Raw genomic sequence first — 14,987 nt, forward strand, 5'->3', positions numbered from 1 at the left:
TTCATTGTAAATTTCCACTCTCTAGCAGCTCTAGAGATACCACCAAATACATCATCCGGTTTGCCACGCCCCTAGTGGATGGATAGGCTCCAAATTTCAAGTCTTTAGCGTCAACAGCGGCGAAATGGTTTGCATTCAGATAGGCAGAAGAACAGATAGACAGATGTACGGGCGAACAGAGAGATTGCTGAAAACCAATATACCCATGACGCTCTCATGAACGGGCATAACACGTTGAGCTCCTTTGCGGCTTCAATGCCAACAAAAGCTCTTAACGAAGCGAATTGTTGTGACAGCAAATGCTAAGCACTATATGCATATAAACACACATATAAATACACATATATAGACATGTATATATACATATGTATATGTCATTATAGCTGACATTTTATGCAACGGTATCTTGACGTCCCATGCTCATGTTTCTACACAAATTTTCTACCTTGATTTCGTTTTTTCTAGCATCCAAGTAGGCCTTGGCAGTTTTTCGAGCCACATGCCTAGGCATAGAATGTGTTTTCCTCAGTTCATTTCGGATCGCCCAGCTGGGCACAACATTTCCAGTTGTATATAATTTTTCGGAAATTTATTTTTTTTACAAAATTTCATGTAAATGTAAAGTTTTTGTTTTGTAAAAATTTTATTTTGTGAAAATTCCAAAATGCTCGCATGTCGTTTTTATAAAATAAAACAACGTATTTCGGAGGTGAATAAAAAAAAAAAAAAAAAAAAAAAAAAGTGAATTTGCTCGTAAATTGCTCAAAATTATACTAACTGTGTGTGTGTGTTTTTTTTTCGTTTTTTTTTTTCGTTGCAGAAAGCAACATTGTACGACGTATGGCGATTCGCTTTTTAAACTCCGAGCCCAAACGGTTGTTATACGCTTGCAAGACCAACTCCTTCGGTTCATAGATTAGAGAATAAAGAATTATAATTATAATAAGTTGTTACTTAACGCACACTCGCACGGGTCCATACGTGTACATATTTACACTACTGAAAGAGCAAAGACATCAAACTACACTATTGTTAAATGGGTAAGTGAACTATTGGTTTTTCTTTTATTTTTTTTTTTTGCAATCAGTTGAAGCATTTTTGCATTTTACAGAAAGCCGCACACTAGTTAATCTGAATACTTGGGATCTCTGTTTGCCATTCAACACGATCGTAGGCTAATTTTATAGCCGAACCCACATATATATTCATATAGGCAAAAGTACATGCTAAAGGTGAGTTCAGGCATCTGAAATGAGCATTCCATATATGCATATGAAACTATTTCTTCTCTTTGCGCAGATTACTTCATCAGGAGGTAGTGCCATATTTTTGCACTACTTGCCAATGACGTATTAATTTTCCCGGATTATGACAAACTTTTATGCTTAACCAAGCATAACTTAAATAGATAACGATATATATAGCTATATGCCATATGATTCCATTTTGACGCTAGGATGGAACTCATATGAGTATATATAATTTTCATTTTCTATTAAATGCACCACGTCTCGATCAGTTAAGATGGTGACTGGTAAGTAAAGCCGATTACTACAGATGCCACTATAGATGCTAATCCGTAACTCCATTTGCAGATCGGTCGGGGCATTCCAAAGGCGTACATGAAATTTATAGTTTCATACAGATCAAATAGTTCTACAATACTCGCACTTCCCGATATACTTCATCGTCTGCAGTGAAGACAATGAAGGCGATATACCTTATTAATCATTCCTAATAAATCAATTAAAATATAACGATTATAAAACCAGCTGTCATTTATACTACTCTATATACACCGAAGCCGTTCCTTCAATAAAAATGCGGATGCTGGCTTCGAGAAAAGAATTTTGTGTTTTACTGCGGCTCGGGGCTAATTAGACTCCAATTGGGAATGCCAATAATTCGGTCTGACCTTCGGGGCTGTCGCATTACCCAGGAAAATGAACAGTAAACTGAATATGGACTGTAAGAGCATTAGGCGAGGAGCAGAGCAGAGAAAGGGAGAGCCAGAGATACATAAAGAGAGGACAGAGAACGACAAACTAACAACACAAATGTCACTAAATAAGCCAATGCGCCCTAATGGAAATGTCAATCGCAAGATAATGTTTTATTGTCCCCTTGTAACGACTTCAGTTTGCATTGTTAGCCAAGACATTCAATACGGTGTGATGGCTGTGATTGTGACTGCGACCGTCTCGTCCGACTCTACGTCCGGACGACTCTACGGCTTTCAATTGGGAATTTATAATTTGCTACGGAAATGGAGCTCCGGCCTACTGCGCAGGGAGTGAATCGAATCAAGTGCTTGAATTACACTTACAGGGTATATGCTGCAGCAGCGCCGACTCTTGGCTATGATTATGATGCTGAAACAATGTTAAATGAGCCTTGATGAGCACTTTTCAGGAGAATAATGCCTCCAAGTGCAATGCCATGCTAACAGCTGCATGCGAAAGTCAGTGCCAGGGGCTGGGGCGGGGGCGCGGGTATGGCATGTAATGGGTATTAAAAGGGGCGGCCAGAGGGACGGCCAGAGGGACGGGCAAGGCTGGTAGCTAACCCACGAGCTATAGGACATGCCATTACCTCGACTCTGGGACAAGCGCGTAGTAGCTGACTCCGGGGCGCTGTTAGAGGCAGCGCCCAGGGCCGGAGGAGGGCGGGGAGCCGGGCGCAAACAGCTGCCGGCACAGTAGCTATCAACTATAGTCGAGGAAATTACTTTTAACATTTCGAATGCTGGCTGGCAGTTGGTGCAGCAGAGGGCAGGCCGGAGACGCCAGCCGGCAGCCGGCTGCAAAGTAAATATATATACATATATATAAAAAGCGAAGAGAAGAAGAAGACGGCGGAAAAGAAAAGAAGAAGAGAGCAGTCTGCTGGGCAAGGGCAAGGGCAGCAAGGAGGGGCGGGTGCGCGGTGCGCGGTAAATGCAGCAAAGTGAAGCAAATGAAAAACAGGAAAATTATTTGATTTTTATGCATTTCACTTAAGCAGCAAAAAGGGCAAACGGGGCGACAGGGCAACAACATGGATGAGCAAAAGCTGAGCTGCAGTCGGAACTGGAACTGGCACTGGAATTGCCGTTGGAGTTCGAGCTGAAAGTGGGCGTGGTGGGCGTGATGGGCGCACAAAGCAATCGGAGACTGGGCGCCGTGCTGTCTGGCAACTTGCTTGCATTATAGATGAAGTTCCGTGCGAGAAATAAAGCAAATAAATGCAATCAGGAATAATAATTCGAGCAGCAGTCAAATAACTTGATTTCCCCTAGCGTTCAGCGCCTGCGACGCATTAATAACATTTACGGCGTTAAGCCCGCCACTGTCAGCCCCTAAAGTCCCCTAAAAATACCAGGCGAACGAAGAAAGTATTAGAACTGCACGAACAGCTTGTCAAAGGGTTTTCTTTTTATTGTTCCCCGCATTCGATCGTAAATAAAGTCAAAAGCCTTACTTTGACGCCCCGAAAATTACACAACACTGGCAGCTGCGCCTACTAAATGTGCAGTAAACATGGAAACTACACTGTAAAAAATGTGACCTAATCGAGGCAGTGGAAAATGATAAAAGTCATTTGGGCGTAGATATTTAAAGAATTTTGAAATCGAAGCGCTTTCAGTTAATTAAGCGTAAATATTTTTATATAATTTTCAACAATTTGATAGGATAAGCTATGTAATAAATATTACTTGTGAGTTTTGAAATCTTTGCAAAAGCTTTCAGCTTTCAGAAAATTCATGTGCTTTAACGCTTTAAAGTATTGTAAGCTTTCAAAAGCTTTGATGCTTCCTTAGTTGCGCTGTTTTCTCTATTCAAAAATAAGGAAACTACAATTTTGTATCCAACAAATTTAGCTTAATCCGATTAATCAATTGAGAGTCTTAATGTGGACCAAGTATAAATTTGTATAATAAAAGTTTAATTTGCTCAATTTACTAAAAAAAATAAAATAAATCTTTAAATGGTTAATAACAGCTCGGAGATCTGAAAATCGAAAGCTATCAATTAACATGAATAAGCTCTAAAATGTATATAAAGTGTATGAAAAAGCTCGAATGAACTTTAATGTGCTTTAAAAGCACTCAAAGCAAACTACTTATTTGCATAAAATACGTACTGCCTCCCCTATAAAGCTTTAAAGTGCTCTTAAAGCTCCGCAAACGGTTTACCCAGCTGAAAGCTCACACGAGAATCTCATATCAATGTATGCATAAATTTGTATAAATTAAACTTGATTTAGTTCATGCAGCCGGCTCGATTATCATTTAGTGAAAGTTCAATGGGGCTCAGCAAATATTGTGGCGCACATTTGGGGCCACAGTGTGGAGCTTCAACTCCGACGGCTGTCACTCGCAGATGGCTCCGTAATATGCAATGATGAATAAATTAAATGATAGCTGGCATTTGATAATCCTTTATTTACAATAAGTTAAAACGTCGAGTGGCTGCCCCAAGGGCGTAGGGCATCGGATCGCAAAGAAAAACTTGTTGGCTTCGGCTGCAGGCCAATAGATTTCAGTCCATGTTGCATGCCCAGGCCCAGCTCCAGTTCCAGCCACCGGGTGTTCCGTGCCAACATCAGTCGACGGCTGGCAAAACTTAATTATGCATGGTTAACACGAAAACTCAATAAATTTTCAAATAAATTCACAGGAAAACCTCCATGGGTGTGCATGTGTGTGTGTGTGTATTGGTGTGCGGTCTATGTAAATTTTATTTGCTAAAGGATTTTTCATGAAGCTTCCTGCCGACGTCGCTGCTGCTGCTTTTGCTGCTGCTGTTGCATTTAGATTTATTTGCGACGTGTGTGTTATGTAAAACCTATTAGAGCGCCACCCAAGTCCAGGCCCAGTTGCCCAAGCACAGCTCCAGGCACAGGCACAGGCACAAGCACAGGCTCAAGGCCCAGCCCTCCCCTGCTGGCGGCCCGCCCCTGCCTCTGGCCAGTTGCAGGTCCTGGCAACAGGCTCAGCTCGGCTCAGCTCACGTGTGCCTTTGCCGGCCATTCAATTTGGCCCGGGGCGCTCAACTGTTGCACAAGAGCTGCCGCAGGCGCGGGCAGTGGGGCACTGCCACTGAACCAGGCAATAGCAGGAGCTCCGAGCACCGGGCACCGGGCACCAGGCACCTGGCAACTAATCGCCTGTTGAAATGGCTCACACAGCCGCCAAAGTAAGGCAAATTTATTGAGTTCTCATATCGAGCAACGTTATAAGAATAATGCAGCAAACAAAGCCGACCGCCCACAACAACAGCAACCAAATAAAACTGAACTAAGTAATGGGAGCCGGAGCTGGAGCTGGAGCTGGAGCTGGAACTGGAATTGGAGTTCAAGTTGGGCGTTGAGGCTGTAGTGCGGTACACTTGACTTGACGGGCTCTTCTGCACAGCTAAAAGAGAGAGGAACGATTGGAATGGATTTGAATTTGAAGAAAGCAGTTCATATGAACCAGCTGCAGGCCATATGAACTAGTTGAACGGTGCGAAATAAACTGTTTTATTGTTCTTCTGAGCCACCTTTATCGATTTATCAATCCGTTCATTTGAACCAGCTACTAGTTCATATGAGCGCGAAACGCAGATCACTTAAACTGCTAATAATTATCTAATCTAATTATATGCACCATTTTACAGTCAGTTACTGCAAAGTTGATGCGCAGTTCATATGAACTAGTCAGCTAAACCGTTCATATGAACTTTCTCCAAGAGTCAGTTGACCACGAATGCGAGTCAGTTAAACAGCTCGTAAGAACGAGTTTCATTTTACTTAGCAAATTAGCTCATATGAATAATCTTCAAAAGTCAGCTGAACGGCTCTTTTGAACCAGTTATATATGTCAGTTCATATGAACCGCTTTCACAAGTCAGCTAAGCTCTGTTTTTAAGGGATGCTCAAGTCGATTTAGTAGTTCATATTGATCAGCTTAACAATTCAGCTGAGCTAGTTCATATGAACCAGCTGAAAAATAAATATTTTATATAAATAAAAAGTCAATAAAAGTAAATCCATGTGAACTGGGCAGCGTACCAACTTAGTTGAGTTAGTTCATATGAACCAGTTGCACCAACAAGTTGACTCTTATATATGGATAAATGCATTGTACAATTAAATACTAAAATTGCTCGTACAAGATTTCAAATTCTCTGCTATTTACATTTATGTGAACCTGCAAGAACTTATTTTTGGAACTAGTTCGCTTCGGCAGCAAGCACAAAAATCTCCAATCTTCATATTCTAGGTGATATCAAGGTCGTATCAACACAAACCACTGCAAAACGCACACAAACATAGAGAGAGAGAGAGGGAGAGAGAGAGATAGGGCCAGGGTAGTTGTAAGACTCGAAATACTTTGCAAAAAGTAACAGTAGCAAAAAGTGAAATGAAGCCGAAAAGCAAATAGAGCATAAATTACGCAAATCCAACACGACACTTTACAGCGTTGACTGCGACGCAAGCAGCAGCAGCAGCAGCGGCAGCAGATGAGGCAAAGGCAGAGACAGAAGCAGCGACAGGACGTCGCGACAATCCTGCCGGACACCTCAAGCGTTCGTGTGTGTGTGTATGTGAGTGTGTGTGTGAGAGAGAGCTTAAACACACACACACGCGTACAGTGGGAGTCACAGAGACAACAAATAAGTTAAGTCAAAGTCAGAAAGGCAGACAAACATTGCGTGCGAACGAGATGGGGGAGGCAAACACAGTGTCGTGGCATCTCTGTCGCACGCGCTGCATTGGCCAGTGCACTGGCAGCAGTGCAGCCCGGTGCAGTGCAGTGCAGTAAAAGTGTAGCATGCAATCAGGCGCCAAATGCTCAAGTGTCTCATTGTCAGCATGTTGCATGCAACACGCCGTCGACTGCACCATCGGGGCGCTGGCAAAATAAAGTAAAATGAACAGCAGCAACAGCAGCAGCAGCAGCAGCAACAGCAAAAATGTTAAAGCAAGTAAATAAACATTGTGTGCCATTATCAGGCACAGCCAGCAACAACAACAATCACAACACCAGCAACAACAACAACAACAACGACAACAATCAGCACACCAGGCAACATAATTTGCAGTTGCAACTGAGAACTTTTCAATGGCTTGAAGCTGAAAAAGCTGACAACCCAGAGAGGCACAAATAATGCCGCACACTGGGCGAAAACTGAGCGAAATTGGCTCGAACACAGGTGGCAAAACTTAGGCTACAAAATCAAAAAGAAAGCTGTGTAATAAATAAATTGTATTCATATAAATAAATATAATTTCAAATGTACATATAAATATTCAACTAACTGCTTTAAGCTAATGAAATATGTATATAGTATATGTATATAATTAATTAACATTATACTATATTATATTAAATATTTTTATATTTCTAAACTAAAAATATTTTAGTAAATATACTATACTTAATTTGCTATGCGTTTACAAAAAAATAAATAAATAAATAAATAATATAAGTAAATAATATAAATAATAATGATACGAATAATAATAATAATAAGAATAAGCAAATAATAATAAGAATAAGAATAATAATAATAATAATATATAAGAATAATAATCATAATAGATAATAAGAATAATAATAAGAAGAGAAGAATAATAATAATAAGAAGAATAAGAATATAATATAATAATAATCATAATATCATAATAATAATAATAATAATAATAATACTCAATAATAATGAATAATAATAATAATAATAATAATAATAGTAGAAATAATAAATTTATAATATTTAAAAAAATCAAATAATATAAAAAAAAATAAAAACATAAAAAATAAAGTTTTAAAATAATAAATTAATAATATTAAAAAAATTAAATAATATGAAAAAAATAAAAACTTAAAAAATAAAATTTAAAAATATTAAAATAAATAATAAATAAATAATTAGTCAAAACAAAAAATAACAAGAAAATATATATACAATAAAAAAATATATATATGAAATATATAAATTAAGAAAGCTACAGAATTTTCTTTTATTGCACCTGAATAAAATCTAACGTATTCACATAAAAAAAAAATAAAATAAAATAAAACGAAAAACTTTTAACACTTAATTTATTTTGTATGAATAATATTCATTAATTACAAATTTAATTATTTGCATAAATGCTTTCTCTTAATACAAAATACCTTATATTATATATGTATTCGAATACTTTTTGAACTTATCTAAATTCAATCTGCTGCCATTAGATCTTGAACCACTGTGCGATGTTGTTGGCTGCAGCCGGCAACGGCAATGTCCAATGCCTGGCACATAGTCCGGATATGCCGGCGAACCTGATACTGTTCGTGTGTGTGAATATGTGGCTAGTGAGTGTGAATAGGCGTGTGTGTGTGTGTGTGTGTGTGTGCAACGGCATGGTTGAACAGTCAATGGCGGTGCAGCCGAGAGGCCGGAAGTGCAGCCGAGCAACAGCAATGCAAGCGTGCCGTGTGTGATTGGATGTGTGTGCGTCTGAGTGTGTGTGTAGGTGTGTGCGAGTGTGTGTTTGTGAATCGGCTAAACAAAAAACAGAGCAAGCAACGAGCTCTGGCAAAAACAAAACAAAAAAAACACAACACAAGTTGACATAAAAATTGTACAAACTGAAAATGATTTGTGGGGTCCAGAGTCACCTACAACCAAAAACACACACAGGCACACAGACACAAAGGCACACACACGCACACACTCGCTCGCTCGCTGGCTCATAGCAAATCAAATAAATCGCCTGCATTGACGCTTGAACGATTAGGAGACGAAATGACACATGGGACAGCAATTCTCATTTTTGTTGCATCTGCCGTTGCCTCAATCGCTCAATGGCTCAATGGCTCAATGGCTCAATCGGTCCGGCTCACTGTGAGACTGTGTGACATAGTTAACGGTTCAGTGACCTCGCGCGGCAGCTGCCGTTGATGGCATTTTATTGAAATGATTTTATATGTTTTCCTACAGCATCTAGAAAAAACATTCAGTTAATTGAAAGCAATGCAAAATCCAGTCCAAAAATCAATTTCCATTTTTTTGCAATTGTAATATGAAAATGCATTTGCCATCGATGGCAATTGCTTTATCTTCGAAATCAATTAACCCAAATTAAAGCTAAGGTCAATCTGCTGGCACGCAAAACAAATTTTAATTGCTTTAAAAGTGGGCCAAAAGAGTTGGCTGAAAAGTCGAAAGCTGTCACAAACACATCATATCCAGGTCTCCAGTATGCTAATGTTAATACGACTGCTAATACTAATGGTAGTGCCGATGCTAAGGGCAATACTCATCTGAATACTTTTAGTTATATTCATGCTTATACTAATAGTAAAATGTCAATACTAATGCTTAAATTAATATCAATACTAATACCACAATTTATAGTAATCCCAGTTGTAATCTTAGTACTACAATGAAAATACAATACTAATACAAATGCTACTACTAATTATAATACTAAAAGTGATACTAATAATAATGCTAATGTTAATACTAATGCTAATGCTAATGCTAATGCTAATGCTAATGCTAATGCTAATGCTAATGCTAATGCTAATGCTAATGCTAATGCTAATGCTAATGCTAATGCTAATGCTAATGCTAATGCAAATGCTAATACTAATACTAATAGTAATACTAATCGTAATGGTAATACTAATAATAGTAGTAGTAGAAATGCTAATTGTAATTCTAATACTAATACTAATAGTGAAAGTAATACTAGTGGTAATATCTATACCAATACTAATACAAATACTAATACTAATACGATTAGAAATACTCATAGTTATAGTAATACTAATAATGACGATAATACTAATACTAAGACTAATACTAATACTAATCGTAATGGTAATACTAATAGTAGTAGTAGTAGAAATGCTAACTGTAATTCTAATACAAATACTAATAGTAAAAGAAATACTAATATTAATATATATACCAATACTAATACAAATACTAATACCAATACCAATATTAATATGAATACTCATAGTAATAGTAATAGTAATAATAATGACGATAATACTAATACTAATAGTAACACTAATCGTAATGATAATACTAATAATAGTAGTAGTAGTAATGCTAATAGTAATTCCAATACTAATACCAATGCCCAAGCCTATAGTAATGCTGATTCTAATATTAAAAGTAATACTTATACTAATACAGCTACAAATACTCATAAGAATTATAAAACTAGCACTAAAACTAATAATAATAATCCTAATGCTATTCTTTAACACTTATACTAATAAGAATACAAATACTAGCACTTACACTTATACCAATACTAATATTAAAATACTAATACTAATGCTAATACTAATATCTGTCAATAAGTTTGTTATTTATATAGATTAGCTGAATTGCTCAAACTTTTGCTTTCAAGGCCAATAAATTTCAACGTGCCCTGCATTACGGTTAATAGGACCCACACAACTTGGCCAAATTGTTTGAGGTGTTTTCGCAACAGGCCCCCGGCTCCTCTGCCCCGGCTCCACCTACAAATCGTTGGCCTGTTTATTGGCCCCACATGAACCGGCAGTGGCTGGCCCTCGCCTGACTTGGCTTGCCTTGGCTCGCATTGGCTGGCCGCCTAATTAGCAGCAAGTCAAAGTCACGTGAAATGCTGCCATTGATTATGATGAGGTCGCACTGTTGCTGCTCTAATGCCAAACACTTTGGCCTAATGCCTAGAGGACGCGGCAACAGATGCCGAGCAGCGCCAGATATGAGCCAGATATGAGGTCTGCACCCGCAACAGCCGCACAAATTGCCCATGCTGGCCGAAAGCTGGTGCATGGGCTGTGGTCGAGGCCGAGCACCGATGACGCTTTTGGCCAATGTAATTAATACCAACATAATTATATTTGGATAACGCAAACGTAATCAAGATTAATTGAGTAACAGCAGGTAGTTTGCATAATTAGAGCTCGGTCGCCAGAGCAGAGCGGCCACTCGACCTGCTCAGACCGGTGGCCATCGTGCTCATCGTTCATTGTCGTTCATTGCTCGTCCATCCAGCAGGAGTAGGAGGGGGAGGAGGAGGAGGAGCAGCATTACAACAAACATTCCCATCAACTGGCCAACGCCAATGGCAGCAGCAGCAGCGTTGACTGTCCACTGTCGTCGCTCCATGGCCAAAAAACATAATTTACAATTTCAAATGCCCCTCCCACAGTCTCCCTATCTCTCTCTCTCTCCCACTTCCTCAGCCATTTTCTGTCTCGCTGCGTGGGCAGCTATCAGCATGCTTTGAGTTTTGGCTTTCGGCTTTGGGCCACAGCATAGCATGGGCATCAAGCCAACTCCATCATCGTCTTGCTCAACTTCATTTGATTACAATTGTTCCTCTTGTTCGCATTGTTCCTCCTGTTCCTGTTGTCGCTCCTGTTCGTCCTGTTCCCATTGTATTTGCTGTTCTGGCTCCTGTTGCCCGGACAACGGACCGACGAGCCGAAAGGCTGACGGGTTGCAGCTGCAGCTGCAGCTGCAGCCACAGCTTAATAAGAACGCCCAGAACTAATGACCATTGTCCCAGGCTCGACGACCTAATGGACTCCATTGCCTGCATGTATGCAGTTACTTAACTGGCCACACCGAGTCGCACACGGCCCTGCGCTTGGCACAACATCTCCCTCCCCTCCTCGGGCCGCATGCAATTTGTTGCGAAAATGTTGATCTAAAGTGAGTTTCAATGGAGGCACGAGTGCAAATTCAATGGCTTATAAGTGCTAGACTATCGATACCCGTATGTCGATAACACAATGCTTATTGAGTGTGTGAGCTTAGAGTCGATTATCGATTATTATAGCAATTCAGAAAGTCTTATCAGCTATGTACCTTAATTATCGATAATATATGAAATCAACTCTACCCACGATTCGAAAGCAATTCTATTTATTTATCTTACGTCATTTAATATACGAAAAAAAAAGCTTTAAAATGCTGAGAGTCCCTTTGCATTTATGGCTCATAATACCTATTGTCCGATGGCGGTATATAGAGCTGCCCGGGTAAAATCTTTTCCGGCAGCCGCTCTTGTACCTGTGGGCGCTCATAGAGTTCCAGTTCATAGCAGAAATAGTCGTACACATAGAGATCCTCGGGCGACACATAGTGAAAGGCCACCGGATAGTCCGAGAGGCAGTTCCGGCACTGCAGATCAACAAAACAAGTGAAAGGAAATCAAGGTGAGTCTGTGATACGACTCACCGCTCGGGGATTGTAGTAGGCGTACCGGAAGAGCCAGAAGTCCAAGCCATTGTATTTGGACATGAGTAAGGTGTACGGGGCCATGGGAAAGAATCTATTGCGCAGCGTTGAGTCGCGCGAATCGCCGGCGAGCACGCCCAGATTATAGAGGCATACGCCCATCTCCACGTCCTCGGCATGATTGTCCTCCTGCCGGCACTTGCTGCTATCGTTCAGGCCGTGCACAAAGATGCGCAGCGCCTCCCGGCTAAGCACGTACCCGCTGCCCCCCGACATGTACGACTGACCAGGCGACCGAGCAACAGACGATATGAAAATCTTCAATATTCTGGAATACTATTCGCACTTACTGCGTTTCCAAATGGACTGTAGAACAGCTTGAAGTTGTAGCCAAAGTAAATGGGCATATCTGGAGAGTAGGGATACAGCATGTGGCGCATATTCTCCACGAATACATAACTGCAAGAGAAGAGAAGAGGAAATTGTTATGGATATACTTAACGATAAAGATGCGAGAAGAGAGAAGGAAAATCAGATTTTGAAGTGAGCGCAAACTTAGTGAGAATGACAGAGAGGGAAACATTGGGAGTATCAGACAGAGGATCGAGATTGACAAAGAAAGAGATAGATAGAGAGACGCCGAGAACTGTTTGCGACGAGGTTCAAGCTCTTATCATTGTAAGACCTGCTGAAACTGAGGAGAAAATATGGGCATGCACATTTGTATGTTAAAGAACTTATTCAGTTCCGCACTGGTTCCCTTGTTGAATTGATTCATTTAACTAGCTAAGTTGGTTCACTAGATAAACTGATACATTTTCTGAACTAGTTCACTAGTTGAAGTGATTTATTTCTAAACCTAATTTGTTAGTTGAACCGGTGCACTGGAACTGGATTACTCTATGCACGGGCTCACCTTTTGAGCTCGTTCAGAACTAGCACACTAGTTGGATTGATTAGCCAGGGGAACTGATTCATTACTTGAACTCGTTCAGCAGTCGGATTGATTGCCTATTTGAACTGATTCCTTTCATGAACTGATTCATTTCGTTACATGATTCACTAGTTTAACTGACTTACTATAGGTTCACTAATAGAACTGATTCTCTAATAGAACTGGTTCACTCTGTGAACTGATTCACTAATAGAACTGGTTCACTCTGAACTGATTCACTAATGGAGCTGGTTCACTCTGTGAGCTGATTCACTAATAGAAGTAGTTCACTAACTTAATTGGTTCACTAGTTGAACTGATTCATTTCTTGAACGAATTCACTTGTTAAACTGGCTCCAGCCGAACAAGCTCACTAGTTGAACTGGTTCACTAGTTGAACTGGATCATTCTTTGTACTGATTCATTTGCTGACCTAGTTGAAGTAGATCACTGGTTGAACTGCCCCAACTAAATTACTCCATTTAATTGCAGGCGTTCATTCACACTAACTAGTTCACGTACGTATCATCGTCGGCCTTCATGAACCAATCGGCCTCGTGCAGCTTGTTTTCGTAGAAGTAGGTGAATGCCTCCTTCGTCTTGCCCCAGAGCACGTCGTACGAGTCCGTCTTGTTCAGGACAATCGTGTCGAGCTCGTCGTCCGGTGCCGAGGTGATGAAATAGATCTTGTTGCACCGCTTGCCCCACGTGCGCAGTATGTGCACCGCCCGCGTCTTGTGGTACTTGGGCGTGGTCATCACCCAGCAGAGCACGCGCACCTCCCGCTCCAGCTGCGCGGCCAGCGGGCTCCGCAAGTCGCGTGCGCCCACATCCCGCCGAGCACTCAGCGCCGTCAGCATCATCACATCCCAGTAGGCGTAGAGCGCGATCAGTGCGACGCTGCAGATCGACGCGAAGACGCACAGGCGACGTGGCGACAGCCGATAGAGCGTGGGCCGAGCGCCGATCAGCAGCACTTGCAGCTCCTCCCGTTTCCTGGCCGGCGACCGGACGACTTGCTCCAGCTGCTCGTGCTGCAGCTGCTCCAGTGTGATCTTGTGCTCGGACATTTTGGCACTGGCTGCGGCCCCGTCACCGTGGCCAGATAGCGTGTTGCCCACTGAAGTGGCATCTTATCTGGCAACAGCTCGCCCATGTTCGACATAACGGTAATGGATATTGAACCGGAACAGCGAAACAGCGCACAGTGAGGTCTGATAATAGGTTTTTTTTTTCCATTTCAAGATAAACAAACAGCTGTGGGCGACACTGAACTGCTGCGTGCAGGCAGACAGACAGACTCGAAGACCTTTACTATCGCAGTATCAGTCAAACTGTAATACAGATATAGGCATATACATATGGAATCTTGTGAATGGAAATGTCTATCTATCTATATAGACTATCAAGTTGTAAAAGACATAGCGAATGGGCATTCATCTTAATCGGTTTGTTGCCGGAAAATACTCTACTGACTGACTATATTATCATCTAAGGGATGTAATTTAATTTTATTAAGTATACGCCATCCCTGGAACAAACATTTGTTTGCTTGCAATTAAGCGCCTTTAACTTAATAACTTCAAATTTGCATATTATTTTCCTTCTGATCAACCTTTAATAATAATGATATCATAATAAAATAATATAATAATGATATATATAAATATGTTGAGGCATACGAATATACGAAGATGGTATACATGCCTGAGACACACTCAACGACTAGCAGGTAGTACGATAGGAAAAGATAAGAAAAGATAGATCAAGATAAAAGTTAAGTACGGACTCTATAAGTAGATAGATGAGCCTCACCTTTGCAACCCCAGAGTCAGATTATGTAA

General features: G+C 40.5%; 1 protein-coding gene and 1 long non-coding RNA gene across 2 annotated transcripts; one reads left to right on the forward strand and one right to left on the reverse strand.

Annotated features, from left to right (window-relative positions):
• The first annotated feature begins 530 nt into the window (after positions 1 to 530).
• LOC149090646 (uncharacterized) lies at positions 531 to 1,848 on the forward strand. The gene is made up of 5 exons (XR_016197418.1): positions 531 to 709; positions 821 to 1,040; positions 1,112 to 1,232; positions 1,300 to 1,534; positions 1,596 to 1,848. It is a non-coding gene; the product is annotated as an uncharacterized LOC149090646 (long non-coding RNA).
• Positions 1,849 to 11,960: 10,112 nt separating this feature from the next.
• On the reverse strand, positions 11,961 to 14,243 carry tgy (twiggy). The gene is made up of 4 exons (XM_030389132.2): positions 13,666 to 14,243; positions 12,560 to 12,668; positions 12,210 to 12,491; positions 11,961 to 12,152 (listed from the first exon to the last, which is right to left on the reverse strand). The coding sequence occupies exons 1-4, from the start codon at positions 14,211 to 14,213 to the stop codon at positions 11,961 to 11,963; spliced, it is 1,131 nt and encodes a 376-aa protein (XP_030244992.1). The 5' UTR covers positions 14,214 to 14,243.
• Positions 14,244 to 14,987: the final 744 nt, after the last annotated feature.

Source organism: Drosophila navojoa, chromosome X (genome assembly GCF_054131105.1).
Source record: "Drosophila navojoa isolate 15081-1374.11 chromosome X, UAZ_NAV_1.0, whole genome shotgun sequence".
NCBI lineage: Eukaryota > Metazoa > Arthropoda > Insecta > Diptera > Drosophilidae > Drosophila > Drosophila navojoa.

What these genes read in the sequence shown, in the direction of transcription:
- tgy (XM_030389132.2), bottom strand. Translation starts at nt 14,213, where the DNA reads ATGTCCGAGCACAAGATCACACTGGAGCAGCTGCAGCACGAGCAGCTG. An exon ending in ATGAAGGCCGACGATGATAC is followed by an intron (nt 12,669 to 13,665) that starts GTACGTGAACTA and finishes CTTCTCTTGCAG; the next exon opens with TTATGTATTCGTGGAGAATA. An exon ending in CCTACTACAATCCCCGAGCG is followed by an intron (nt 12,153 to 12,209) that starts GTGAGTCGTATC and finishes GTTGATCTGCAG; the next exon opens with TGCCGGAACTGCCTCTCGGA.